Here is a 27,567-nt window from a genome sequence, read left to right on the forward strand (position 1 = left end):
CCTATTCATATCCTTTGCCCATTTATCAATTGGAGAATGGCTTGATTTTTTGTACAATTGATTTAGCTCTTTATAAATTTGAGTAATTAGACCTTTGTCAGGGGTTTTTGTTATGAAGATTGTTTCCCAATTTGTTGCTTCCCTTCTAATTTTGGATGCATTAGTTTTGTTTGTACAAAAACTTTTTGATTTGATGTAATCAAAATTATTGAGCTTACACTTTGTGATTTTTTTCTAACTCTTGCTTGGTCTTAAAGTCTTTCCTTTCCCAAAGATCTGACAAGTATACTATTCTGTGTTCACCTAATTTGCATAAAGTTTCCTTTTTTATATTCAGGTCATTCACCCATTCTGAGTTTATCTTGGTGTAGGGTGTGAGATGTTGATCCAAACCTAATCTCTCCCATACTGTCTTCTAATTTTCCCAGATGTTTTTATCAAATAGTGGGTTTTGGTCCCCAAAACTGGGATCTTTGGGCTTATTGTCTATGATTATTTTAAATGGATTTTTTCTTCCTATCTCTTGCTGGTACACTTTGTTGGTAATATGTAGATATGCTGGTGATTTATGTGCATTTATTTTTTATCATGCAACATTGCTGAAGTTAATTATTTGAGTAGTTTTTTTTAGTTGATTCTCTAGGGTTCTAGAAGTATGTCATCAATATTATCTGCAAAGAATGATACTTTTTCTCATTGCTTAATCTAATTTTGTCATTTTTTTTGTGATTGCTAAATCTAGCACTATTTTCTCCTTGACTTTGGAGCTCTAGAATTTTGTTATAATATTCCTGGGTGTTTTTGTTTTAGGATCTCTTTCAGGAGGTGACTAGTAGGATACCAGGGCAGTTTTACTTGATAATTTCTTAAAAGATGATGTCTAGACTCTTTTTTATTATACCTGTTTGTTAGTCCAATTAAGTTATCTCTCCTCGACCTATTTTTCAAGTCATTTGTTTTTCTGAAGAGATATTTCACATTTTATTCCATTTTTAAATTCTTTCTACTTTTTAAAATTGTTTCTTAATATCACATCGAGTCATTAGCTTCCACTTGGTCATTTCTAATTTTAAGACAATATTTGGTGCACTAAGTTTTTATACCTTTTCCCCATCTGTCCAGTTTTATTTTTTTTAATCTTTTTCTTTAGTGAATTTCTATACCTTCCCCCCCCCCGCCAATTCTGCTTTTTGAGGAATTCTTCTCTTAAATGGATGTTGGTGCCCCTTTTACCATTTGACCAATTCTGTTGGCCAACAACAGTTGTTGTTTTCTTCATTTTTATTCATGTGCTTCTTTTACTAAGTTGTTGACTTTCTTTTCATAATTTTCTCTCATCACTCCCATTTCTTTCCCCAACTTTTGCTCCACCTCTTATATCTGATTTTAAAAATATTTGTTGAGTTCTTCTAGGAATTCTTGTTGGGCTTATATCCAATTTGTACTATTTTTTAAAGCATTACTTGTAGTTGTTTTGGTATCATTGTCTTCTTCTGAGTTTGTGTCTCAACCTATCATCAATCCCTATCATCAACCCCTATCACCATAGTGACTTTTTTATGGCAGGTTCTTTTTTCTGTTATTGTTTATTCATTCCCCCCAATCTCTTTCCTGACCTTAAACTTTATGTTAAAGTTTGGTTCTGCTCCCAGGGTGGAAGGAGCAACTGTCTCAAGCTTCAGGTTTTTCATGCTGCTGTTTTCAGAGCTAGTTCTGTAAATTTTCAGTGTATTTAAGGTGATATGATCTAAGGAGAGGTTTGGTTACTGTTCTCCTAACTTGTGCTCTTTGCCTTGGAACTGAGACCAGAGCTCCTTCACCTTTGCAACTGACCATAAGCACTCTTCTTTGCTCTGGAATTGTAAACAAGGACACCTGATCCCCTGTGGCCACAATTTTAATGCTCTTCTTCACCCTGTAACTGTGTTATACAGTGGTGACCTGAGACTACAGCACATTGGCAATGCAACAGGCTTCTGAACCTAGTGCCAGCAATGGAACCCTGTAATCTCTGACCATTTGTCTGACTTCCATATCATCTATGGGCTGAGAGCTTCTGAAGCTGCTGCTGTTGCCACTATTTCATTCACCTCCAAGGTCTGCTGATAGAGTTGTGGTAGATAGTGCAGGAGGACCTGCACTACATACACATTGGAACTAACCACCATCCCAGTGAGAGAAACCTTTCCTGCTGACCTCCTAAGTTATCTTGGGCAGGAAAAATGTTCCCCCTTTATTTTTTTGTTGGCTCTGTCACTCTAGAATTCAAGTTAAGGAGTTATTTTTAAATTGTTGGGAGGGGGGTGTTGAGAGAGTTCAGGTTAGCTTTTGCCTCTACCCTGCCATTTTGGTACCCTCTTTAACTGTGTAAGGAAATCATTTGGCTCCAATGAGCTTCAGTTTCTTCAACTTATGTCATGATTCTTTCCTTAACTCTATTAGAGGGTTGTTATAAGGATCAGATAAAATGAGTGATGTAGAAATGCCTTGAAAACAACAAAGCACTAGGCAAAGAGTTGACTGTTACACAACAAATTCCAGCTGATTCTTAGAACATTTCCAAGAGACCTATAGGGAAGTTTTTATGAGTATCAGTAATTCTGAAAATGAGAGGCAGCTTAGTGATACAGTGGATAGAGCATTGAACCTGGGGTTAGGAAGACCTAAATCCTGCCTTTAACAATTACTAGCTGTATGACTCTGAGCAAGTCTCTTAACTTCTGTCTGCCATAGTACATTCATCTGTAAAATCAGAATAGCAATACCATCTGCTTCCCATAGATTTTGTAAGGATCAAATAAGATAATATTTATAAAATGTGTTGTGAATCTAAAAATTCTATTTAAATGCTAGCTATACATATTATTTGACCATTATAATAATAACTGATAACTTTTTTAAACCCTTACCTTCTGTCTTGGAATCAATACTGTGTATTGGTTCCAAGGCAGAAGAGTGGTAAGGGCTAGGCAATGGGAGTTAAGTGACTTGCCCAGGATCACACAGCTGGGAAGTGTCTGATGCCAAATTTAAACCTAGGACCTCACATCTCTAGGCCTGGCTCTCAATCTACTGAGCTACCCAGCTGCCCCCAACTGCTGGCTTTTTCACAAGATACCTAATAAATAGTTTCACTCCAGGGTAGTAAACAAGAAAGCTCTAGTTTGGTGTGTTTAACATAAAACAATGTACAAGTAGGTATTCTATGAATATTTGTTAATTGATGAAGTACATTAAAAAGCTCTTCAAATGGAGGTAGGGGCTTGTTATTTGTTTTAGAACTAACCCCTCTAGTTATATATATATATATATATATATATATATATATATATATATATGGAGTCAGATGATGATGGCCACAGAGAGATATGGGCAAGCCTAAGGTTACTAAGTTTGGAGGAAAGGAAGTTGGGTTGCAAAATAAGGAGCAGAAAAGACAGATAGAAATGGATGGAGAAGAGTCAAAGAGGTGTAAGGAACTAAAATTAATGGTTTGACTAAAATATATGAAAATTATAAATAATATTGTGGTTGTCAACTTAAAACATAGCTCAAGTCAAAATGATTCAATAGTTTTTATTTACAAAATAGGTGGAGAGAGTGAAAGTTGAGAAATACAAAAAGAGGGTAGAGAAGATATTTAGCTTATCACACTAAATATTGCTCTGGTGCTCAACTCAGCTTGGCACAACTTATTAACCCTCAACTGGAATTAATCTCTCTCCAAAAGTCAGGAAAGGAAAGCCAGCAATTCACTCATCCAAGTTCCCTCCAAGAGGCAGTTTGAGCCGAAGGGGGACAACTCCTGAAGCTGACCTCTATCCCCAGAAATTCAGGGCATTTATAGTGACCTCTTGTCCCTCCCCTTCTTCACAGGGGTCAATCACAGCTTTCAAATTGTCTCGCACTACCCAGAGGAACAGTGTCTTGCAGGATCCACTTCTTATCATCTGGAGGTATAAACTCTTATCAAAAGGATTCACAATTTCTTGATTGATCGAGTTGTTACCCAATTTAGCAAATGACTTGCAAATGCTCTTACTTTGTGTCTGGTGAGGTACTAAGAAGGGGTACTAAATGAAAGTCTGATTCACACTTCACAGTCTTGTGCGGTACCAAGGAGGGGTACTTAAGTTAGTGCTAACCAAGTGTTAACTCAAAATAGACAAAGTGAATAAAGAGTTCCCTTTCACAGAGGGAATGAGGAGGGGAAAGGAAAGAGAAGACGAAGAAAGCATTCCTGACCTTGGCCTTGGTCACTGTCCAATAGAAGCTCCACCATAGGTCTCCAGAACCTAAAACTTAATTTAGAGATAGAAAGTGCCTAAGGTATAAATTAAGATTTTCATTTTATAGATAAGGAGACTGAGGCGCAGAGAGGTTAAGTGACTTATCTAAGATCACACATGTAGTAAGCACCCAGATCTTCTAAACCCAAGTCCTCTGACTCCAGGATCAGTGCTCTTTTCATTGTTCCACAACTGGCCTCCCTTTCTTGTGTAAGAATAGCAAGAATATTTGAGTTGGAAGGTCAAACCAAACTCCATATTTCATACTAAAAGGCCAAGAGTTACCTATTTTGCCAAAAGTCACATAGCTAGATAATAGCAAATCTGAGACTAGCACCCAAATCATTATGAATCTATTCCTATCTTGAGATCAGTCTCCTGGATCAGATTTTCCCTTACTTCCTCAGCCCAGTGAAAGCACTCTCTTTTGAACTCCTACTTCAATTATTGAATGTATCACTCTTCTAACAGTCTTCATGTGATAGTCCTAGAGAGTTCTTTTTAAAAATTGGCTATGTTTCCCTGACCATGCTATAAATGCATCTAGATTTGGGGTCTGATCTCTTACCTCTCTCTGCCCCTAGGATCTAGGGGTGATTTGTAAGTGGACACATGCTGAATATTTAATGACGGTTATAGTAGAAAGTCCTCTGTAGGTGCTTTGAAGGAAATGAATATAAAGAAAACATAATTCTTCCCTTCCAACAACTTATAGTCTAATTGTAGAGGCAAGGTTAGTACATATTAAAATACAAATAATAATATAAGATTACATACAATATAGGGCAAGTGAGTAATAAAGAAACTTTAAGAATTCAGGAATTTAAGAGGGAGAAATCATTGAAGACTAGGATAGTCGGGGAGGACTTCAGAAGGGAGGCAGAATAATGGTTGGGTCTTGAAAATTAGGCAAGTTTTGGATAGGCAGAGATGAGGGAAGGGAATATTCCTAACAGGTACAACGGAAACAGCATGAAGTGTGAATGCAAAATTCTAAAGACTTTGCCTCAAAATCTAGGAAAAAGATAATCCAGGGATGCATTGGGGATGGAAGCAGAGGAGAAGAAAGGATCAGGGGATGGGGCAGGATTGTGTCCATCCATACCGTTCCTTTTTCAAATTTGTTAGTCCTGTTTTCTGACTTTCCAAGATACCGTTCCCCAGAGTCTCCCAGATCTCCGTAGATAGTGATGAAGACCTTGGCATCCGTTCCAGCCCCGGGTATATTCCCAGTGAATATCTGAATTGAATAGTGAACAACTACACAAAGAGAAAAGGAAAAAAGACAACTCAGTGCAAGAGAGCTAAATTCATAGGTCCCTTCAACATGGACCCAAACCTTATCCATAGTATGGATTCAGATAGGACTAGAGAGATGTTCTGATATATACACGTACACAAACAGATCTATCAACCAGATCCTTTAGAAGATTGCTGAAAAGGATTCAGATGTTGTGCTGAGAACTTTCTGATATAGACAATAAGTATATATCATTCCTTTACTTTTTGTTACATATCTAAATGTAAATATTCTTAGAATAACCATATCCTATTTGATGTACTTATGAGAATATGAAGAGCACCCAAAAGTTTTCAAAGAGATTTGAGAGATACAAATGGTAACGTCTACCTATTCCATCTCAGTCCCAGTCCTGGACACAGATGAATCCAAACACACACACACACACACACATCAAGATTAGACTAAGAGAGTTTGCCAATGTTAATTCTCATAACCAACTGAGAATTCTTGTTACAATCACTAAATCCACATCATGAAATTAAGATTGCTTCGAGTCTATGAATGATTTCTATCTGAAACAATTCTGTTATTGTTCAAAAGATTCACAATTACCAAGGCCCCTTTGGCTAAACTTGATATAAGCCAGAGTTTGGATTCTGGCTGCAATGCAGACAAAACAAGCAATTCAATGAATTTTTCACTTTCCAGCTGCGTTTATTGACATCATCAAGACATAAACAGCCTTGGGTCTCTAATAGCTAAAGGGTGTAATTGGTCTGTCAATGTAAGTATCTTGCCTCCATGGAAAGCAAGTCTTTTTGAACCTTGGTCTCAGTGTGTGATGCAATGTCACTGGGGCTATCATTAAACAGCTTTATTTTTCTTCCTCTCTGGGACTTGGAGGAGCTAGAAAAACTGATTCAGCTCTTGGGTGCTGAGAAATGTGGATGTGCAATGAGATGTAGCTATTTCTGGATTCTTCCTCCCTCCCAATGCCCACCTCAGGCACTGATCGTTAGTGAAAAAATGTTTCCCTAGAAACACTATAAAGAGCAGCAATTTTAATAGCACATTAGTAACATGCAATGGTCCCAAGAGGGTAATTCAGGAAGCTTTCCAGGACACTCCCCTGGGATTCCAAATGAAAAGGGACATGTTCACAGAATTTTATAGTATCTCAAATTTGGGGAGAAGGCAAATGTTTGTGGAGACTGAAATTCTAATCTATGAATGATCAGCAACTAGATTCAAGGAACACTAGAAGTAAAAAAAAAAAAAGGTGAGATGAACATGAGGGACAAGAAAGCCTTTCTGTTCTACAGGCCCAAGAAGATCTTGGAAGCTAGGGACTAGGGTATGGGAGCTCTCCTTCCCATTCAGCCATGAAAGGTTCCTCCATAGGACAGAAAGGAGGGGGGATTTTTTTTCTATCAATGATATGACTTAGGTAGGCTAATATAGATAGTTCAGGCAGCAAAGTGGTTTGCCCAGGGTCTGAATTATCCAGGGATTTTGTCTATACCACTGTTGTCCATTTAGGGTGTCAGGACACTGTGGCATCATAGAACAAACTGGATAATTGATGGTATGCTGCATCATTTTCTATCTCCTTTGCCAAAAGGTAACCAAGAATATTTGAGGGACAGAGAGAGTAGAAAAAGTAGGGGTGGTGTTGTATGTGCATAGATGTGATGATAAGTCTTAGGTCAATAGATAGAAGAATATCCACAACACTAAACCAAATTTAATCCAGTGACACTGGCCTATTGACACTGGTGTGCCACAAATAAGCCACTCCATTTTTTGGCTCTGGACATTTTTGCTGTCTGGCCCCCATATCTAGGACACTTTCCTTCTTCAACTCAGCCTACTGACTTCCTTAGCTCCCTTTAAGTCCAAGATGAGATCCCATATCTTCTTCAGGGATCCTTTACTAATTCCTCTTAATTCTAGTGCCTTCCTCTTCTTAATAATTTCCTATTTATCTTGAATATAGTTGTTTGCATGTTCTCTCCCCCATTAGACTGTGAGTTCCCTGAGTGTAGGAACTGTCTTTTGCCTCCTTCTCTATCCTCAGAACTTAGCGCAGTGTCTGGTACATAGTAGGTGCTTAATAGATAAATGTCTATTCATAGATTGTTGTGAGCATACAGTAATAACTGAAAATGCATTTATAAGAAGGAGCCACGATTTTGGCAATACAGATTATAGTGCATATATTATAATTTAGCACAACTTAGAAAACAGATACACATCCCCTAATTTGCATGTTTGATGAGTGCTATCTCCTTCAAATAATTACTTTGGGAGGCTCTGTAGCCTAGCAGTAATGGGAGTATTTAGCTTTTTGTTGGAACAACCTCTTGAGCCAGTGATATATTCTCTTGTAAATGTGCAGTGATGGAAATTCATCATTCTTTGAAGACAGATTCAATTTTTAAAAAATGGCCAAAAGTCATTTAGAGCCAAGTTTGGGTGAATAAGATTAGTCGTCAAGTTGGGTAAACCTGTTTTTAGTCAAAAAATAGGCATGGCTGTCAAGTAATGAGGTTGATTTTTGGTGTGACTTATAAACTGGAAAGAATGGATGAAGTTATTGAAAGAGCTGGAAGAGCAAGTGGAGAATGGAGAAACAGAGAGACAATTAGACATAGAGACAGAGACAGAGACAGAGACAGAGACAGAGGAGAGGAGAGGAGAGGAGAGGAGAGGAGAGGAGAGGAGAGGAGAGGAGAGGAGAGGAGAGGAGAGGAGAGGAGAGGAGAGGAGAGGAGAGGAGAGGAGAGGAGAGGAGAGGAGAGGAGAGGAGAGGAGATAAAAGAGGAAAAAGCTTTAGAGAACACTTATAGGAGAGGGAGAAAAGATGTTGTCATTATTCAACTATTTCAGTTATGTTTGACTCTTTGTGACCTGATTTGGGATTTTCTTAGCAAAGATACTAGTTTGTCATTTCCTTATCCAGTTCATTTTACAGAAGAGGAAACTGAGACAAATAGAAGGGTCACACAGCTAGTAAATGTTGGAAGTCAGATTTAAACTCAGAAAAATGAGTCTTCCTGGTTCCAAGGTTGGCATTCTAATCACTGTACCACCTAGATGCCCTTGAGAAAAGATGAGATACCCTCACAAGAGAAAAAAAATTAATTTAAAGTCATGGAAATAAAAGGAGAACATTTCAAGAAGTTCATGGTCAACACTGGTAGATGTAGTATGGAGGTCAAAGAAGCTGAGAGTAAAGAAAAGCTTTCTGGCTTCCATTGGCCTGGAAATCATGCTTTGACTTTTTTTAGCAGCATGCACCAACTTTTGATAACTTTCTGATAAAGGTGCATAAATATGTTCAAATCATAACGTCCAGGATGCATACTCTGCCTGAAGCCATAGCTGTATTAAAATGGCAATTAGGGGCAGTGAGAGGAAGACAGACTAAGTTCTGCAGATCAGAAAAAGAAAAATGAATTGAAATAAATATGCCCTCCTCTTCTTTACCCTCTCTATTCAGTAAAGAAGAGGTTCATGGTCAGTGAATAGCTAAAAGATGGATAGTAGGGAAAAAAGAGATAAGAAGGAGCCAGAGGTCTAGATAATCGACAAACAGGACCCCCAGCCCCTGGATTTATACAGTAAGATCTGATATCACTTAACTGAAACTCAGCTGCCTAACAATTATGTCTGTCCAGAACATGTGTTGCCCTAATATGAGCATCGAAAGCTTCTGAGCTGTCAAAACAGATGTTACAAAATATATCTACAAAAAGTCATCATACATGCTTTATTTTTGGGAGAACTTCTTACACACTTTTTCATATTTTTTACTTTAATTTTACACACAGTTCTGACATGCTTAGCCTTCTGATGTTTAAGCCCACAGTAGATTAGAAGAAGCTAATTAAGAGCGAATCTGCTGCAAGATGGCATGCTGACAGCTATGAGAGATGATAGCTAAAAGTCTGATGTCAAGGGAGGAGACAGGAAAACTATGAAAGCAGACACAAGCTCTCAGAAAGCATAGCAATCTGGGATCGTTTAATGTAAGGTGAAAATAGGAACTGAAAACATCAGTGTATTATTGTCCAGAACAGAAGTTAATGCTCACGATGAAACCCTCGAGGCAAAGTTAAATGATGAGTTCAGTATTTTTTGTTTAAGGAGGCAGGGGAGTATGCAATATGTTTTAGAAAAAATGTTCACTCTATATGATTAATATTTTTTATGTGTTATTGCTTAAAGGTCAAATTGTCATTTATCTGGAAAAATTCATAATTTCATAACATCAAGGGTTGAAGTTCAGGGTAGAATATGGATCCTGACATTATACTTACTATCCAGAGGTTCCTCTATTTCCTTATAAATTTGTCTTAAAGATCCGTCTTTCATTACTTTCTCAGTAAACATATCAAATGGGACCAGTTCTCGGATAATCTTCTTGTCATCTTCAGAGGTGGCAAGCCATCGATCACAGGCGAATGTCACAGTCTCTGATCCCTAGAGCAAAGGGGAAGAAGAAATAAATCTAACCTTCAATAGGGAAAGTGCCCAGTTCAACAGTCCCTAAACAAGCAAGTTCATACTCCAGCAGGAGGTTCTGTTGACTGGGACAATTTTGTATCATGAAACCATATGTTTATGCAAAAATGGCAACAGGTCAATTGTTCAAAGGCTTTCCTGACAAATCCCATTCCATTATATTCTTTCTTAGGTTTTATCTTTTGAGAAACTATTGAGTTTTGTAATTGTTGCTTTGTGATTATTTTTAAACTTCTTTTGCCCAAATTGGCTCCTCACACAAGAGTGTAAGCTCCCTGAGGACACACTATTTTAATTCAACAAGGAAGCAGAGTTATGCCCACATTTGAGGCTATACTTTTGCATACAATTAATGCCATTCCACCTTACAACTTTTACTCATACCTTCCTCCCTTGGAATATACTTAGTCTCTTTCAAATAATGCTCATTTTTCCCAGTCTTTAAATTTAGTTCAAGGACCACAAGAACATAAAAAACCAATGGCAGGACCAGAGTCAGCAAGCTCCATGCTTGGTCCTATCTCTGCCTCCCTTATTTTTTGCTACTGCCCTCTGGAAGTCCTTACTGCTCCACCTCCTTCCCCACGAATGTTCTCATACTTGAAATCGCTCAGTTTTCTGACCCAGAGCACCCATGCCAAGGCTATGTACGTTGGGGAGGGGGGTAGGAGGAGAGCTGAGGTTATTTGCAAAGTCAGTGGTGCCCGCCCTGAACCCATCCCAGAGCTTAGAAGTGGCACAAGGGAGAATGCTGGCCTTTATCAAGGCTGCCATAGGTATAGCATGATGTCCTGAGTCTACTTTTGCCACTTGGCCAGTTTGTAACCACAAGGACAGGCATTTGAAAGAAGAGGCATATTAAAGATGGCAAGTACTTGTGGGGTTGTTGACATGTTTTTGTATAGATATGTCTATATGCTTGTAGCTATGTAGCCATGTATCTGTATTGATGTGCCTGGGAGGTATGTATGTCTGTACCCAGTGTGGGGTGGAGGGTGGAGACATCGATGACTGGACTCATCTCCTGCCCTTTCACTGACAAACATCTTTAAAAACTCATGCTCACTCCAGGTCTTCACTTTCCTATTATCTACTCTATTCAAGTGTTTGATGCCTAGCTTATGCCCTCCATCATGTTGCTGAAACTGGGTTGTCAAAGCATACTGATACCCTTCAAATGACCAAATCCAATTTTTTTCAGCTCTCCTTTTCTTTCGTCTATGCTATTTTTCACAATCTTGGCTGCCTCCAGTTAGTTGAAATGCCCTCCCCTCCTGGATTACAGAGATATCAGCTTCCTAGTTCTCAGTCTACCTTTCAAATTGTTCTTTTCGGTCCTCTTTGCTGATTTCTCCTCTTTTTAATTCCTTAAGGTGGGATGTTCCCCTACATTCTGTTGTCTCTGTCTCTCTGTCTCTCTCTCTCTGTCTCTCTGTCTCTCTCTCTGTCTTTCTCTGTCTCTCTCTGTCTCTGTCTCTCTGTCTGTCTGTCTGTCTGTCTGTCTGTCTCTCTCTCTCTCTCTCTCTCTCTCTCTCTCTCTCTCTCTCTCTGTCTCTCTGTCTCTCTCTCTCAGAGATCTTATTCATTCTCACAGCTCTCACAGCTCCAACAACTACCATCTTTATGCAGACTCCTATCTATTAACTCCTGGATGTATTTCTTCTGTAATGGATTCCCTTTTTAACTTTTGACCCACATCTCTGACTCCTACCAGATCTGTTTCCACCTCAAATTCAATAGGTTATAAACCTTGCTTAGTACCTTTCTCCAAAGATCTCCTTCTGAATTCACCTTTTTTTTCAGAGTCACCATCATTTTCATCCAGTTTCCATTTCTAAAACCTGGAGCCTATCTTTGATTCTTCTTTCTCCCTCATGTCTCATATCCAATTAGTAACAAAAATCCTGCCAATTCCTCCTCTTCAATTCCCTCAGGTTCATTCTTTCCTTCTATTCTCACTGATGACCCTTCTTACAAGCCTTCATTACCATCTTCTTGGTCTATTACATTAGTCTACTGGCATCCCAATATCAGCCACAAATCCCCTTCTCCAATCTATACTTTATTCCTCTGACAGAATGGTCTTCTTCATCCACAGATCTGCTTATGTCATTCTCATTTAATTAATTGAAATTAATATATAGTCCTTAGATTTGAAGTGGTTTAAAAAAAACATTTAATCAAAAATCTAGCCCTGCATTCTGAGTGGACAAGATGATTTTCACAATCCCTTTTGTAGATTCTACTTCAATCAAAACAGGAGAGAGAGCCAGTTAGTTGCAGGATATCCTAGGGTGGGAACACACATCTTTATCTGGCAGGAGCCTCCGGATATCCACATGGTCACAGTGCCACCCAGCATTCATGCCTGCATTGTCATGTCCAATCCGAATTTTTTCAATGACTTCTCCAATATCCTCCATCTGAAGAGAGGGTAAAAAGCACAGGGAAATAGCTTAGTGTTGTTTTTTTTTTAATAAAACATGTAATGACTAAATCAGAGAAGGACCTATAAGAATGTTACCCTGAGCAAAGTTCCATTTGTCCCTTCCCCACCTGACTTCAAGTTACTCTTTAGCTCTCAAAATAATGAAAAACTTCTCCAACAGCTTTGGAGGGAAATGCAGGTAAGGAGGGAAGGAGGCAAGGCTATTTCATATCCGAGACACTAGTTATTCACCAGCTCTATGACTTAGAATCTCTTTCTGTGTCAGAGTTAGTCCCTTAACACATTAACTATCTTAATAGTGGGACTGAGCCCTTTGATCCAACTGTTCCCAGGAAGAGGAGGAATTGAAGGTAAGAGGAAGAAAGAAAAATACTCAAAGACTGGAAAAAGGATAGAAGATATTGGATTTCCCCACTCCTTCTGGGTAGGGTTAAGTTGAAGAAATGGAACCAGGATAGGGAATCCTATAAGATGCTCCTGCCAAGCCAATCTATGACCAGATTTTTTTGAGATAGAAAAAGTGACATTTAAGAGAGACAGTTCAGTCTTTCAGTCACGACTCATGCTAGACTTTTGTCCATTGGGTTTTATTTTGGTTTTTTTTTGGCAGAGATACAACAGCAATTTGCCATTTCCTTCTCCAATGTGTCACCATTTTACAGATGAAAAACTGAGGCAAATGGGGTTAAGGGATTTGCCCAAGATCACACAGCTAATAAGTGTCTGAGGTTATATTTGAACTTGGGTTTTCCTGACCCCAGGGCCAATGATCTATCCACAGCAAGGACTGTACTTGAATTCGGGAATACCTAGGTTCAGATCTTAGTTCTGACGCTTTCTACTACATGACCACAAATAAAAAGCACAGTCTTTCTGAGCCTTCTTTTGCCTCATCTGTTAAAAAGAAGGAAAAAATCCATATAAATATTAACCTCACAGGATTCTATGGATTACCTGAGATGATATACTTAAAATTTTTTTAAATCAATATGCAAATTATTATTTACAATGATAAATCTCTGTCTAGTATATTTTTTCCATTTTTAAAAATTCTAAGCTAAATTTCCTTTTGGAACTTTCCTACTAGGTCAAGAATCTCCAAGAAAACATTGAAAAAAAAGGAAGAAAAGGAAGGGGATTTGGAAGTATGACCTCAAATTATACTAAAAAGTAGTCATCATCAAAAACATTTGATAATGGTTTTAAAAGGTAAAGTTGATAAACAGAACAGATTTAGACACACAAGATCCAGGAACAAACAAATATAGTAATATAGTAAAGACAAGGTAAAAACTCACATTTTGCCAAAAAGTGATGGGAAAATGTGAAAGAAACTTGGCAGAAATTTATTTCTGCTTAACATCTCACATATACCACATTAAGCTCCAACTGGATATATGAGTTAAATATAAAATTATGAGCAAATTAGAAGAACAGAAAACTAGAGAAAATACTTTAAAACTATGATTAGGCAAGGATTTTTGACCAAAGTAAGGATAGAGAAAGTCATAAGAGATAAAATGGACAATTTTGAGTATGTGAAGTTAAAAAGGGTTTTCACAAACAAAATCAATGTAGCTAAAATTGGGATGGAAACAGTTAACTGAAAAAAAATCTTTGCAGCGAATTCCTTTGATAGAGACCTGATATCCAAATATATATAGAATGAATTTCAACAAGTCATTGAGAAATGGATAATTGATCAAAGACCATGAACAGATAGCTCTCAAAAAGAGAAAAGTAAGCTATCCACAAATTAAAACATCACTGTATTTCTACTCTTAAGATTGGTGAAAATGAAAATAAAAGCAAATTACAATTATTGGTGAGGCTGTGGGGAGGATAAGAACACAGAACAATTCACAATTGGTGGAGCCAAAAATTGACTTAGCTACTCTGGAAAAAAATTTGAAACTATACCCCAAAAGTCATTAAATTTTATACAAACTTTGACATATGCCTTAAAGAAATCAGAGATAGAAAGGACCCAGAGGTACAAAAATATTCATAGCAACATTTTTTACTATAGCAAAGAAATGGCAAATAAGCAAATGCACATCAATTTGGTAATGGATGAACAAATTGTGGTATATGAATACAATAAAATATTATTTTTCCATAAGAAATTATAAAAGGCATAGATTCAGAGAAACCTGAGAATATTTGCATGAAATGCTACAGAGTAATTGAGCAGAACCAGGAAAACAATCTATACCATAATTATAAAATTATAAAGAAAATTAACTTTGAATGACTTCAAGTGATATACTATAACTACAAAAAATTATTACAAAACATACTTTTCATCTTTTGTTGGAGAGATGACGATCTAGAAATGCAGTAGAGAGAGAAATTTTCTGACATGACCAATATGCGAATTTGTTATTCTTTTTATTCTGCTGATTTTTTTACAAAGGAGGATTTGAGGCAATATAGAGGAGAAGAGGGCTAATGAAAGTGATGCCAAAAAAGGAAGAAAATAAATTTTAAAGTGTTAATGCATTTTTTAAAAATTTGCACAGAAGGGAAAAAAGAATAAAGCACAGAAGAAAACAAAGAAAAGCAAGACAGCTTTGGAACTAAAACATCAGATTTATTATAGGATTTAAAATAGTTTTCTTTTTTTGAGATTTATGGTTTTTCGTGAGATTTGTTGATTTATGATGAGATTTATGAGATTTTCAGTCTTATACACAATGTTTTTTTTTCTTTGTATGTGGAAATGTTCATGTTTGTAATCAAAATTCGAATAACAAAAAAGATTTTTTTTAATTGAAATCCCAGGATGGAGGATTTCCCTACTTTGTCTCAACTCAACTAAAGGGGAATGGGTATTTGTTTGGTTCAGGTGCCACATTTTAGAAAGGATAGTGATGTACTGGAACATGTGGTATAGAAGATAACCAGCCAGACTCATACAGTCACATCATGTAAGAATTAGATGAGGGAACTAGATTGAAGAGGAGAAATTTTAGAGGACACAAGATAAATGTCTTTAAGTATTTTAAGGACTCTCATGTGGAAGAAAAATTAGACTTGTTCATCTTGGCTCCAGAGGGAAGAACTAAGAGAAATAGATGGAAATTGCAGTGGCTGATTTTAGCCTGATAGAAAAGGGAAAGTTCTTAACAGTTAGAATGACCTAAAATTGGATGACTTGAGAGGTAGTGACATCCAAATAATTGGAAGTTTTTAAGGAAAGTCTGGATAACTACTTGTTGAAGATCATAGAATCTTGGGGGTATGAAGGACCTCTTATGAGACTATCTAGTTTGATAATGAACAAGAATCCCTTCTACAATATACCTGCCAAGTATCTAGCCTTTGCTTGAAACCTTTAATGTAGAAAAATTCACTGCCACTTTTGAAGAGGTAATTCTAGTTCTTCAAATTTCTCTCATTAATTATAGTGTTTATTGCATTATAATCTAAAAAGGATATTTTTAATATTACTTTTTTAACCATTGGCTTATGAATTCTTTATATCCTGGGCTTAGTCAATTTTTGTAATGGTGCTATGCAAAACATTAATATAGATAGACTCTTTATGATGACTATTCTGTAATTACCAAGGTCTATTGTATCTAACTTTTCTAAAATTATCTTTAGGTCCTTAACTTCTCGTTTATCGTTCTGTTCGATCTGTCTAGGTCTACAAAAAGCACAATGAAATTCCTAATAATTATTTTACTGACTAGGTCTCCTTGATGTTTGACTAAGTTTTTTTTTAATTATTAAATTTCATACATATTTAGTTGATATTGTTTCTTTACCTGTGGTTTAAGTATCATCTCCTTTCCTTTGTTATCTCTCTCTTTTTAAAAACCCTTAACTTCCATCTTCGAATCATTACTGTGTTCCAAGATAGAAGTGGTGAAGATGAGGCAAAGAGGCTTAAATGACTTGCATAGAGTTACACATCTAGGAAGTGTCTGAGTCAAATTTGAACCCAAGATCTCCCATCTCTGGGCCTGGCTCTCAATCCACTGAATTACCTAGCTGCCCTCTTTTCTTAACTCTTTTTAACACTTTTTGTTTTTACTGTTACTTTATCTGAGATCATAATTGCCATCCCTCCTTTTTATACTCCACTGAGGCTTAACAGATTCTCTTCCAATTCTTCATTTAGACTGGATTAACTTCATATTTTAAATGGGTTTCTTCTAAACAACATATGTTGGGTTTTGCCTTTGGTCTTAGTATTCCATTCTCCTCCATTTTGGGTGAGTTCATATTAATTACATTCAAGGTTGTTACTGTTGGGTTTCATTTCCCTCTATTATATCTTATGATAATGTTTTCTTTCTTTGGCTTATATCCTCTTTCTGCCTTTACAAGGTAAATGAAAGTTGGGGAAAAAAAGAGAAAAATCAAAATTAATAATCTATAGCTATAATCCATATCTCTCCCTCCGAGTTCACTTCTCAATCTGAGGTTCTATGATTATTCTATGATCTCAGATGTGGTAGAGAAAGTGTCATCTTACGTCAGCTTCCCAAGAGGAACCTACAATGCCAAGGCAGACAGAGAGGGGGAAAGAGAGGAAGGAAAGGTTAAATTATAGCTATGGGTAATGATCCCTCCTACGTGGGGCATTATCTTATATTTTTTACATCTATGCTAGTGAAACTGATCTCAATCTCCTTTGCACATGTCATGCTCAATCCCACCTTGAACCTTTGCTCAGTTATTCACCAGATTTCAAACCTACTCTCTTTCTTTGTCTCTGTCTCTCTATCTCTGAATAATCACATAACTGTATAGATAGACAGATGGACAGACAGACAGATAGGTAGATAGATAGACAGACGGACGGACAGACGGACGGACAGACAGACAGACAGACAGACAGACAGACAGACAGACAGACAGACAGATAGATAGATAGATAGATAGATAGATAAATAGATAGTTCTTTCACTTACTTTTTATTGATGCCATACTTCTTGGTAATAACCATTCATTCTGTGCTGTCTTGTTTATACACCGTTTCACTTATTGCCCCTGCCTTCTCCCTTGAGGACAAGCATTGTGTTTTCTACATCCTATAGCACAGTTCTAAATTTCTCAATCAATATTGCTTGTTTGATCACTTCAGAACTTTCTTCAATTGAGCATCAAGACAACTCAATTGGTGTTTATTGACACCTATTATACACCAAGCACTATGCTAGACACTGAAGATGCAAAGACCAAAATGAAGTCTCTGACCTCAGAATAAATAGATAATTACAAAATAAATGCAAAGTTATGGGGGTGATAGGGATGCTAACAACTAGGGAGAATCAGGAAAAGATTCATGCAGAAGATAATGCTTAAACCAAGTCCTTAACAGTGCCAGGGATTCCAAGAGGTAAAAGGGAGAAGAGAGGGTATTCTAGGTATGGAGGACAAAACGTACAAAGGAGAAAACAGGAGACAGAATGCTTTATTTACAGAACAGTCAGCAGGCCAATTTATATGGACAATAAATGTGGCATATGACTGTAATGGAAAACTATTCTTTCTATAAGAAATGATGAGCAGGATGAGTTCAGAAAAACCCTCAAAAGACTTACATGAACTGATGCAAAGTGAAGTGAACCAAATCAGAACATTTTACACAGTAACTGCAATATTGTTTGATGAACAACTGTAAATGACCTAGTTATTCTCAACAACATAGTGAACAATAATAATCCCAAAGATTCATGATGAAAAATATCATCTGCCTCCAGAAAAAGAACTGATGAGTCTGATTGCAAACCAAAACATACTATATTTCACTTTCTTCATTTTTTGGCTTGAGATCTCTTCCACAAAACAACTAATATGTAAAAATATTTTACATGATTACACATGTAAAATCTATATCAGATTACTTACTCTCTCTGAGAAGGATGAAGGGAGGAAGGAGGAAGAAATTTTTAAAAATTGAATGTTAAAATTGTTTTACATGTAAATTGGGGAAATAAAATATTATTTAAAATATTTTAACTCTTAGCTTCTGTCTTAAAATAGATACTAAGTATTGGTTCCAAGACAGAAGAATTCTAAGAGCTAGGCAGTTAGGGTTAAGTGATTTGCCCAGAATCACAGAGCTAGAAAGTATCTGAGGTCAGATTTGGACCTAGGACTTCCCATCTCTGGGTCTGGCTCTCTATCCACTGAGCCACTGAACTACCCCAATAAAATATTATTTTTTTAAAAGATGGACAATGGGAAAATGTTTTACATGATTGCGCATGTGAAACCTATATTAGGTTGCTTACCGTCTCAGGGAAGGGAGGAGAGAGAATTTGGAACTCAATTTTTTTAATGAATGTTAATTATTTTACATGTAATTGGAGAAAAATAAAATACTATTTGGAAAAGATGGACAATGGGGAAATGTTTTATGATTGTACATATAAAATCTATATTGGATTGCTTACTGTCTCAGGGAATGGGGGAGGTGAGTGAGGGAGGAAAGGATTTGGAACTCAACATTTTTTAAATGTTAAAAATTGCTTTTACATGCAACTGGGAAAAATAAAATATTATTTTTAAAATATTTTTAAAATATTATTTTTTAAAAGATCAAAGGGTGTGAAGGAAAATAATATGAATTCAGTCAGGAAAGATAGATTAGAAATAGATGATGAAGGACTTTAAATGGCCAACAGAGAAGTCTGAATTTTATCCTGGAGACACTAGGGTGCTACTGGACTTCTTGAACAGGAGAGGGACACTGTCAGACCTAGGCTTTAGGAAGATCAGTTTGGCATCTGTAGATACTAAATGGATTTTTTTAAAAAGAGGTAGGAAGCTGGAAGCAGGAAGACCAATTAGAAGGTTATTGCAAAAGCCTAGATGAGAAGGGATGCAAGCCTAGTGTGGGGAAAGGGATGAATGGGAAGATCTTATGGAGAGAGAATTGACCATATCTGGCAGGTGAGTGGACATGGGAAATTGAAGAGAGGCTTAAAATGCTCTCCCTCACTTCTTACTGCTCATCTACATTCTACCCACACTCATTCCATGATGCATTCCTGGACTATTCCAACCCATATTGATCCCTACTTCTGCCTCTCAGCTCCTGTAGCACTTAATGAATGGTACAGTTTCCGCAAGTCTCTGAATTTCAGGCTTTCAGAAAGTGCCAGCAAGATGACCTAATCATGCTCGTATGCATATCCTCAGTGCAGAGCCACTTAATGAATGAATGTTTTTTGATTGATTCATTCATCAAACATGAAGCCTTGGTAACCTTGGACAAGAGCAGCAGCTTTGAATGAATTCAAACATCATCTCATTGGTGGCGCTGCCATCTTAGTCATCCTGCTGCAGACCTTAGAAATGGTACAACTCAAGAGGGAGTGGGCATGGGGTAGGGAAGGAGCAGTGCATAAGAGGGAGGGAACCTGGGTTCTAGTCACAGGCAATATAGCACCCTGGAAAGAGAACTGTAGGACTTGAGATCAGAAGTCCTGGGTGTGAATCCCATCTCTGTTGCTGACTCTGGGTGACTTTGGGGAAGTCATTATGCCTCTCTATGTTTTCTCATTTGTAAAATATGGGCAGCTAGGTGGCATAGTGGATAGAGAGCACCAGACCTGAAGACCTGTGTTCAAATCCAGCCTCATACACTTACTAGCTGTGTGACCCTGGACAATTTATTTAACCCTTTTTGCCTCAGTTTCCTCATCTGTCAAATGAGCTGGGAAAGAAAATGGCAAATAGCTCTAGTATCTTTGCCAAGAAAACCCCAAATGGGGTCATGAAGAATTAGGACACAACTGAAATGGCTGAAAAGAATGAAAATATGAATGCTGGAGTACTTGACCCCTCAGGACACTTAACAGCTGTAAATTTGTGATCCGATTTACTCTCTCTTTGAAATACACACACAAACACGCACATTTTCTGCTACTAAAGTGACCCACTGATGACAAGTCATTGTATGTTTTGGAACTTTTGTTACCTCATCTGTAAAATGTGGAATAAGAAATAATTAATGCCTTCCCTTTCCCAGGGAAGGTGTTTAAATAAAATGATTTTGAGTTGCCCTCCAGTTTTAAGATCTATTTTTTTTTTACCAAAATATCTCCTTATGTATAACGTTTACTCTGTGGTTCATAGTCTATTTTTTGTGTGTCTTTATCAGGTCTGCCATAAGAAATGGAAGGGCCAAGTTGGACTTGTTATCATTATAGATCCAAAAGCTGATAATCAGCACTTGCTGATGAGTTGTGGGCGTTTCAGTAGCATAAAATGCTTATCTGGCTGATGGTACACTGAAAACTGACTTCTAGCCACTGGAATTCTCTATTAAGAGGCATTTCTTTGTTAGTACAGTGACAAACATATATCTTTAATGATCACCTTGAGCCATTGTTACGTTGCCGAAGAACCTTCTGAATCATCAATAAATAAGCAATTAGTATTAGTTTAATTTAGTGTGAAGAAAATGGTGTACACTGTGACATACCTTTAAAATACTGTGATCCATAGTTGTTAGGTATGGGATCTCTAACAACCAGAGTTTTGGATTAACCAGCACACCTGATTATCTGACTGCATTGGCTAACAGAGAATTGACTGTACTTCTCCCTGACCCACTGGTTGATTTTCTTTTATCCCAGACTCATTCCTCAGAGGCTTTAGACTTGTGGACTTGTGTTGATTCTGACTGAAGGTGCCAAACATCCAACTATATGGACCATTAAAGACAATAGACAGCTAGCCAGACCATCTATGCTCGATCAATTCTTCTGTTTCTGTGTTTTTTAATTGTCCTCTCCCCTTAATTTACTAAGTAAAAGCTTCTTTTGAAAAATATCCACTTTGTTTCTGTTGAACTAAGGGGAAAGAGATTGTCCAGGCTGCTATAAAAACAAATTGGTGACTCAGTAGCAATTTCACATTGCAGATAAATTCCGAATTTTCAGAGAGTGGAACTATAAGGGTCCTTAGAGTTCAGCTAAGGGTCAGCTATTAACTGAAGCCTCTCATTTCTCATATGAGGAAAGAGAGGCCACCCACAGAGGTGGGAAGTCTTGCTAAGGTCATGCAGTTAGTTAGCAGCAAAACCCAGACCAAAAGCCAAGGCTCCTAATTCCCAGTCTAGTGCTCCTCCTACTATACCACCATTGGCCATGTGTCAAGAGGAATTGGAAAAAGAGGAGAAATAAATATGCTGAGGCTCGTCAGTGCTTGCCTAACCATGCCCAAGAGAAACAACATTTTCATTTGGGGCTTCTCAAAATTTACTGAGGCTTCAGTGTCTTCTAGGGCTTATATAAATTTGAAAGAAAAAAAAATCATGACAACAGTATCCAGCAGTGGAAATTATAGATGAGTATTAATGGAGCACTCGATTGAAGAAAGCCTTGGAAATCTGCCAAAGTATGAGTATTCTTCTTGAGCTGCTTATGGTGCCAGGCTTGGATGACTCAAAAGCAATCACCCTGACTATACTCTTATTTAAAAAAAATAACTGTACAACTGACCAGAGAGTGCTGGGTGCCCTTTGTGGAAGATGGGGAAGAGTGGTGAAACCTTTGGCACAGAAGATTAGACTGGAAAGCAAGAAGGCTCTCTGTAATTGTGCTTCTTTCCAGAAAAATTAAAATTTATCCTCTCTCATACTACTACTGCCTTTGCTCAAAAACAAACAATAGCTCTCTTTTGTCTACAGAATAAAGTCTAAATTCAGTTTTGTGTTCAAAGCTCACCATCATCTGGTCCCATTCTAACTCTCCAATCTTTTATCCCAATGACTTTCCCAAGAGAATTCCTCAATTTATTCAAATTGCTCTCTTCACTATTCTTTGCTTATGCTATTCAATTCACCTATAATGAATGTTTTTTATCTTCCCTTGTTTCCTTCTGTTTATCTATCCTTCAAGGCCTGATTCATTCAACTCCCACAGCCTCTACAAAGCCTTCTCTGACCAACCTGGCCTAATTCTCACTGCTTTCTCTCCCCCCTCTGAATGTAAGCTTTTATAGGCTTTCCCACTCATTTGGCACCCACAATGACATGTATTGCCCTCTAACTGTTTCATGCATGAACCCCATCTTCCCATTAAAGTTACTTTTATTTGACCACTGTCCTACCCAACAGAGTGGAACATTAGGTGAGGCTCAACAAATTTCTCTCTTAATGAATCGAAAATAGTTACCAGAATTGGTGATACAGCTTGACAGACCATTCAAAAATGAACTGAAATGGTAAGAAAACAAACAGAACCAGAAAACCAAGTTGGGTGAGGATATAGTCTAGCTGGGAAATCACCTGCCATTCCATCTCGGAAATGCAAGAGCTGCTAATATATGAACTCCTGAACAAAATGCTCCAAGTAAACATTAACCTAGTCACTGAATCCAAAGAGTCATTTAGCATGTGGAGACTAGAACAGGAGAGTTAAGAGTTAAATTAGAAATTCAGACTATGAGCAAACAATGGCATCTTTGCTCTTGGTATGAGTTCATGACCACCATCTGTGCAAGGAACGTTTCTCAGAAACCCAGCCAAGGCCATGAAAAACGGGTTCCTATCTCTATGAGAACAGGTCCAAAGTCAGCTATAAGATGCGTTAGATTTTCTTTCCACTTCCCTTTATCCTCCTTTCCTTTCTCTCCCCACTCCCCAAAACCAATTGCAGAGTTCAAAGATCCTAAAGCACAAATCAGGAAGCAGAGATACCAGCAGATCATGCCTGGCTTCCTTATCAATTGCCAGCCTGAAACTGGAAAGGAGCATAGAAGCATTGCTAAGCCACAACAAAGAGGGGATGTTTTATGCACCAGGGGGAAAGCTGGGAAGTCACCCGTGTAGCTTCTACACCCCCATTCCAATATCTGTGCAGACTTAGAGGGCTGCAGCCCTTCTCCTGTCTTCAGCCGTCTTGAGGCCTCAATCAGTCATTCAGAATGTCCGTTAATACATCTCATTCAGACATACAGAGTTGGTATATTAGTTCCCTCCTTTCTTCTTCCTCAGAGAGATTCTGGTTGACCATGCAGTCACTCGATTGGAAAGGTCTTTGCTACAAATGAAGGAATTGAAATGGGTGGAAGAAATTGATCAAGACTTCTTTTAAAACCACAAGAGTTCATGGAAAGAGCCATCTTTAAAATTACTGCTGAGAATAATCCTCATTCACCAAGTTAATAATGGGGGAATCTTCTCTCACAAAGGATGAGCCATGCAGTGATTAGAGAACAGGGCCCAAGATGGATGATGTTTCCATGCGAGGTGACCCTCCTAAAGCATTTCCAATAAACAGAGGGTCAGACTCATACCCAAATCCCAGGTGAGTAGTAATCATCTTCTGCTCCTGGAGGTTTTTGAACTTCCTAGACACTTTCTGCGGTTCTTATAATATTACTACCATAGAGAATTTGCAGAGAGCTTCATATTTCTGTTTTAAAATCATCAAGACATCACCCAACATGATTGTTGCAAAAATCTTGTAAAGTAAGGAGAGTAGGATCATGAGCCCCATTTTCCTGAAACCAGGACTTACATGAGTTAAATAATTAGAGTTCCTTTGCAAAGTGATCCCATGCAATTCTAAATATCACACCTGAGGAACAGAAATCCAGAACAAGCTCAGTCCACACAATTCAGAGAAGCAGTAACAGACTGGTCTGATATTGATAAAGGTCCAAGAGGTTTGAGAGATAGGCTTAAGGGTATAAGCAGAGGGTGGTCAGTCTAGGCAAGTGATAGAGTGAAGGAGAGTCGGGCCTCCTGGCCTCTTCTGATCACTCCCACTGAACACCTCTCTCACTCTTCTTACTAACTAACTTCACTACCTCAGACCACCCATTGATGTCCACACAAAATTCTAACCCTAATTTTCTATTCCACATCAATCTTAAGCTCATCATTCATGTTTGGACATACATCAAGAATTTTCCTGCTTCCTGGAAGCCCTCAGTATTTTCACAGAACTGACATTCCTACCCCGGAAGGAAGGAAGGAAGGAAGGAAGGAAGGAAGGAAGGAAGGGAGGGAGGAAGGGACGGAGGAAGAGAGGAAGGGAGGGAGGAGGAAGGGAGGAAGGGAGGGAGGGAGGAAGGAAGGAAGGAAGGAAGGAAGGAAGGAAGGAAGGAAGGAAGGAGGAAGGAAGGAAGGAAGGAAGGAAGGAAGGAAGGAAGGAAGGAAGGAAGGAAGGAGGGAAGGGATGGGGGAGGGAAGGAAGGGAGGGGGGAGGGAAGGAAGGAAGGAAGGAAGGAAGGAGGGAAGGAAGGAAGGAAGGAAGGAAGGAAGGAAGGAAGGAAGGAAGGAAGGAATGAAGGAGGGAAGGGATGGGGGAGGGAAGGAAGGGAGGGGGGAGGGAAGGAAGGAAGGAAGGAAGGAAGGAAGGAAGGAAGGAAGGAAGGAAGGAAGGAAGGAAGGAAGGAAGGAAGGAAGGAAGGAGGGGAAGGGAGGGGGGAGGGAAGGAAGGGAGGGGGGAGGGAAGGAAGGAAGGAAGGAAGGAAGGAAGGAGGGAAGGAAGGAAGGAAGGAAGGAAGGAAGGAAGGAAGGAAGGAAGGAAGGAAGGAAGGGAGGGAGGGAGGGAGGAAGGAAGGAAGGAAGGAAGGAAGGAAGGAAGGAAGGAAGGAAGGAAGGAAGGAAGGAAGGAAGGAAGGAAGGAAGGAAGGAAGGAAGGAAGGAAGGAAGGAAGGAAGGAAGGAGGGAAGGAAGGAAGGAAGGAGGGAAGGGAGGAAGGAAGGAATGAAGGAGGGAAGGGATGGGGGAGGGAAGGAAGGGAGGGGGGAGGGAAGGAAGGAAGGAAGGAAGGAAGGAAGGAAGGAAGGAAGGAAGGAAGGAAGGAAGGAAGGAAGGAGGGAAGGGAGGGGGGAGGGAAGGAAGGGAGGGGGGAGGGAAGGAAGGAAGGAAGGAAGGAAGGAGGGAAGGAAGGAAGGAAGGAAGGAAGGAAGGAAGGAAGGAAGGAAGGAAGGAAGGAAGGAAGGAAGGAAGGAAGGAAGGAAGGAAGGGAGGGAGGAAGGAAGGAAGGAAGGAAGGAAGGAAGGAAGGAAGGAAGGAAGGAAGGAAGGAAGGAAGGAAGGAAGGAAGGAAGGAAGGAAGGAAGGAAGGAAGGAAGGAAGGAAGGAAGGAAGGAAGGAAGGAAGGAGGGAAGGAAGGAAGGAAGGAAGGAAGGAGGGAAGGGAGGAGGGAAGGAGGGAGGGAGGAAGGAAGGAAGGAAGGAAGGAAGGAAGGAAGGAAGGAAGGAAGGAAGGAAGGAAGGAAGGAAGGAAGGAAGGAAGGAAGGAAGGAGGGAAGGAAGGAAGGAAGGAGGGAAGGGAGGAGGGAAGGAGGGAGGGAGGGGGGAGGGAAGGAAGGAAGGAAGGAAGGAAGGAAGGAAGGAAGGAAGGGAGGAAGGAAGGAAGGGAGGAAGGAAGGAAGGAAGGAAGGAAGGAAGGAAGGAAGGAAGGAAGGAAGGAAGGAAGGAAGGAAGGAAGGAAGGAAGGAAGGAAGGAAGGAAGGAAGGAAGGAAGGAAGGAAGGAAGGAAGGAAGGAAGGAAGGAAAGGTCTAGTGCTTTCTATTCTTTAGTCTAGTGCTTTCTATTCTACTGTGCAGACATCTATGCCTACCTAATGTTATTTCGCCTTCTTGCAAACCATGCCCACATCCACAGTCCAACTCTACCTCCACAATGAAGCAGGAGACAGAATTTCTCTCAAAAAATATCTTCTGTTCCCTTTTGGTGGCACATAGATACTTCTGTTGGGTGCAGATGGCGTCACAACCATAGATTACAATGAAGATGCTGGCATCCGTCCCCGCAGCAAAGACATCACTGGTGTAGATGGTTATCTCATAGGGAATATCTAGGGGGCAGAGGGCAGAGAGACCGAGTGAAAGGGTAGCCAGGAAGGTGAGAGACTAGAATGGGATTTAATGATGGAAAAGCATACATGGAGCTTGAGTCTGGGAAAATTTATATAAAACAGGTGGTGCTTGTCCTCCATCGTCCTTCCTACCCCAACTTGGTCTGGGATCTTTCGGTGTCCTGCCATTCAGGGACTGTCCTACTTAATACAGCCTGACTTGTGCTAACCATCAGTTTGTTCTTGTGCTTTTTAATTCCCATTTCCCATTTCAACTTCCCCATCCGATGTCTTGTCTTCTTTCTGTGCCTTTCAAGATGACAAATAAGGGATAAATTATGGATGATTATGTGCAAATGAGAGATAGCCATGTGATTCAGTATCATCGGATTATAGCTCTGGAGTGAGATGAACTTCAGGGGTCATCTAGTTTAGCCCCTTCAGAGGTGGAGTCAAGATGGAGATGTAGAGGCAGTAAAAAGTTCAGACCTCTGAAAAACCCTTCCTCACCTATTAAAAACCAAATGCTCCTAGGGGACTGAAAACCAAATCTAACAATAGGACAGAGCTAAGGAACCCTCCTGCTGGTCCTGAATTCAAGAACACTCAGGTTTAATGGGAAGGAAGAAGGAAGGTCCCAGGACCCCTCCCCCACCCACAGTACTGAGCCTCCTGCTGTGGCTGGAATCTCTGGGCGAGCAAGGGCACTAGCCTGTAGGGAGTACCTTGTGGGCAAAGCTGTGCCAGGCTTAGGGCTCCAAATACAGGTGGCTGGGAGGCAACTTGAGGAGAAGCACAGAGGACTCAGCCTAGTCACAGCAATAGAGACACTCCACATTGCCTTCCCCCTTCCCGAGATTTTGGTCTTGGGCACATCCAGCTCTGCAAGTTCAGCTCAGTTTGGCTTAATCTCATCAAGCCTTATGAAGGCCAGGGGGGCTCAAGCTCCAACACCCCTCCCCCACAGACTGCTCTGAGTGCCTTGCTAAGCTCCAAGGGTGAAGGCTGACAGAAAAGCCCAAACCCACAGATTCAGCACACAATGAAAGGAGCAAGAGTGCAGGCAACTACAGGGAGAAAGAAGGGGCAAATATCAGCAAACAACAGAAAAAGAAAAAAGAAATTACAATCGACAGCTTCTCCATGCATTGAACAAAGAGCAAATGGAACAGAGCAGGATCAAGGAACGTCAAGCAAAAACACAGAAACCACAGTGAATTGGACACAGGTTTTGGAAGAACTCAAAATACAATTCAAAACACAATTAAGAGAG

The 27,567-nt window shown here is 39.2% G+C and overlaps 1 protein-coding gene across 1 annotated transcript in view; it reads right to left on the reverse strand.

The window, feature by feature from the left end:
* The window catches only part of LOXHD1 (lipoxygenase homology PLAT domains 1), a 159,703-nt gene that overhangs the window by 87,694 nt on the left and 44,442 nt on the right, over window positions 1-27,567 (reverse strand). Inside the window, exons 14-17 of the mRNA XM_056824393.1 lie at window positions 26,113-26,294; window positions 12,366-12,482; window positions 9,855-10,017; window positions 5,395-5,549 (exon numbers count right to left, since the gene is read on the reverse strand). Coding sequence (XP_056680371.1) covers window positions 5,395-5,549; window positions 9,855-10,017; window positions 12,366-12,482; window positions 26,113-26,294 — 617 coding nt within the window. The remainder of the gene's footprint in view (window positions 1-5,394; window positions 5,550-9,854; window positions 10,018-12,365; window positions 12,483-26,112; window positions 26,295-27,567) is intronic.

This window comes from Monodelphis domestica, chromosome 3 (genome assembly GCF_027887165.1).
Source record: "Monodelphis domestica isolate mMonDom1 chromosome 3, mMonDom1.pri, whole genome shotgun sequence".
NCBI classification, from domain to species: domain Eukaryota; kingdom Metazoa; phylum Chordata; class Mammalia; order Didelphimorphia; family Didelphidae; genus Monodelphis; species Monodelphis domestica.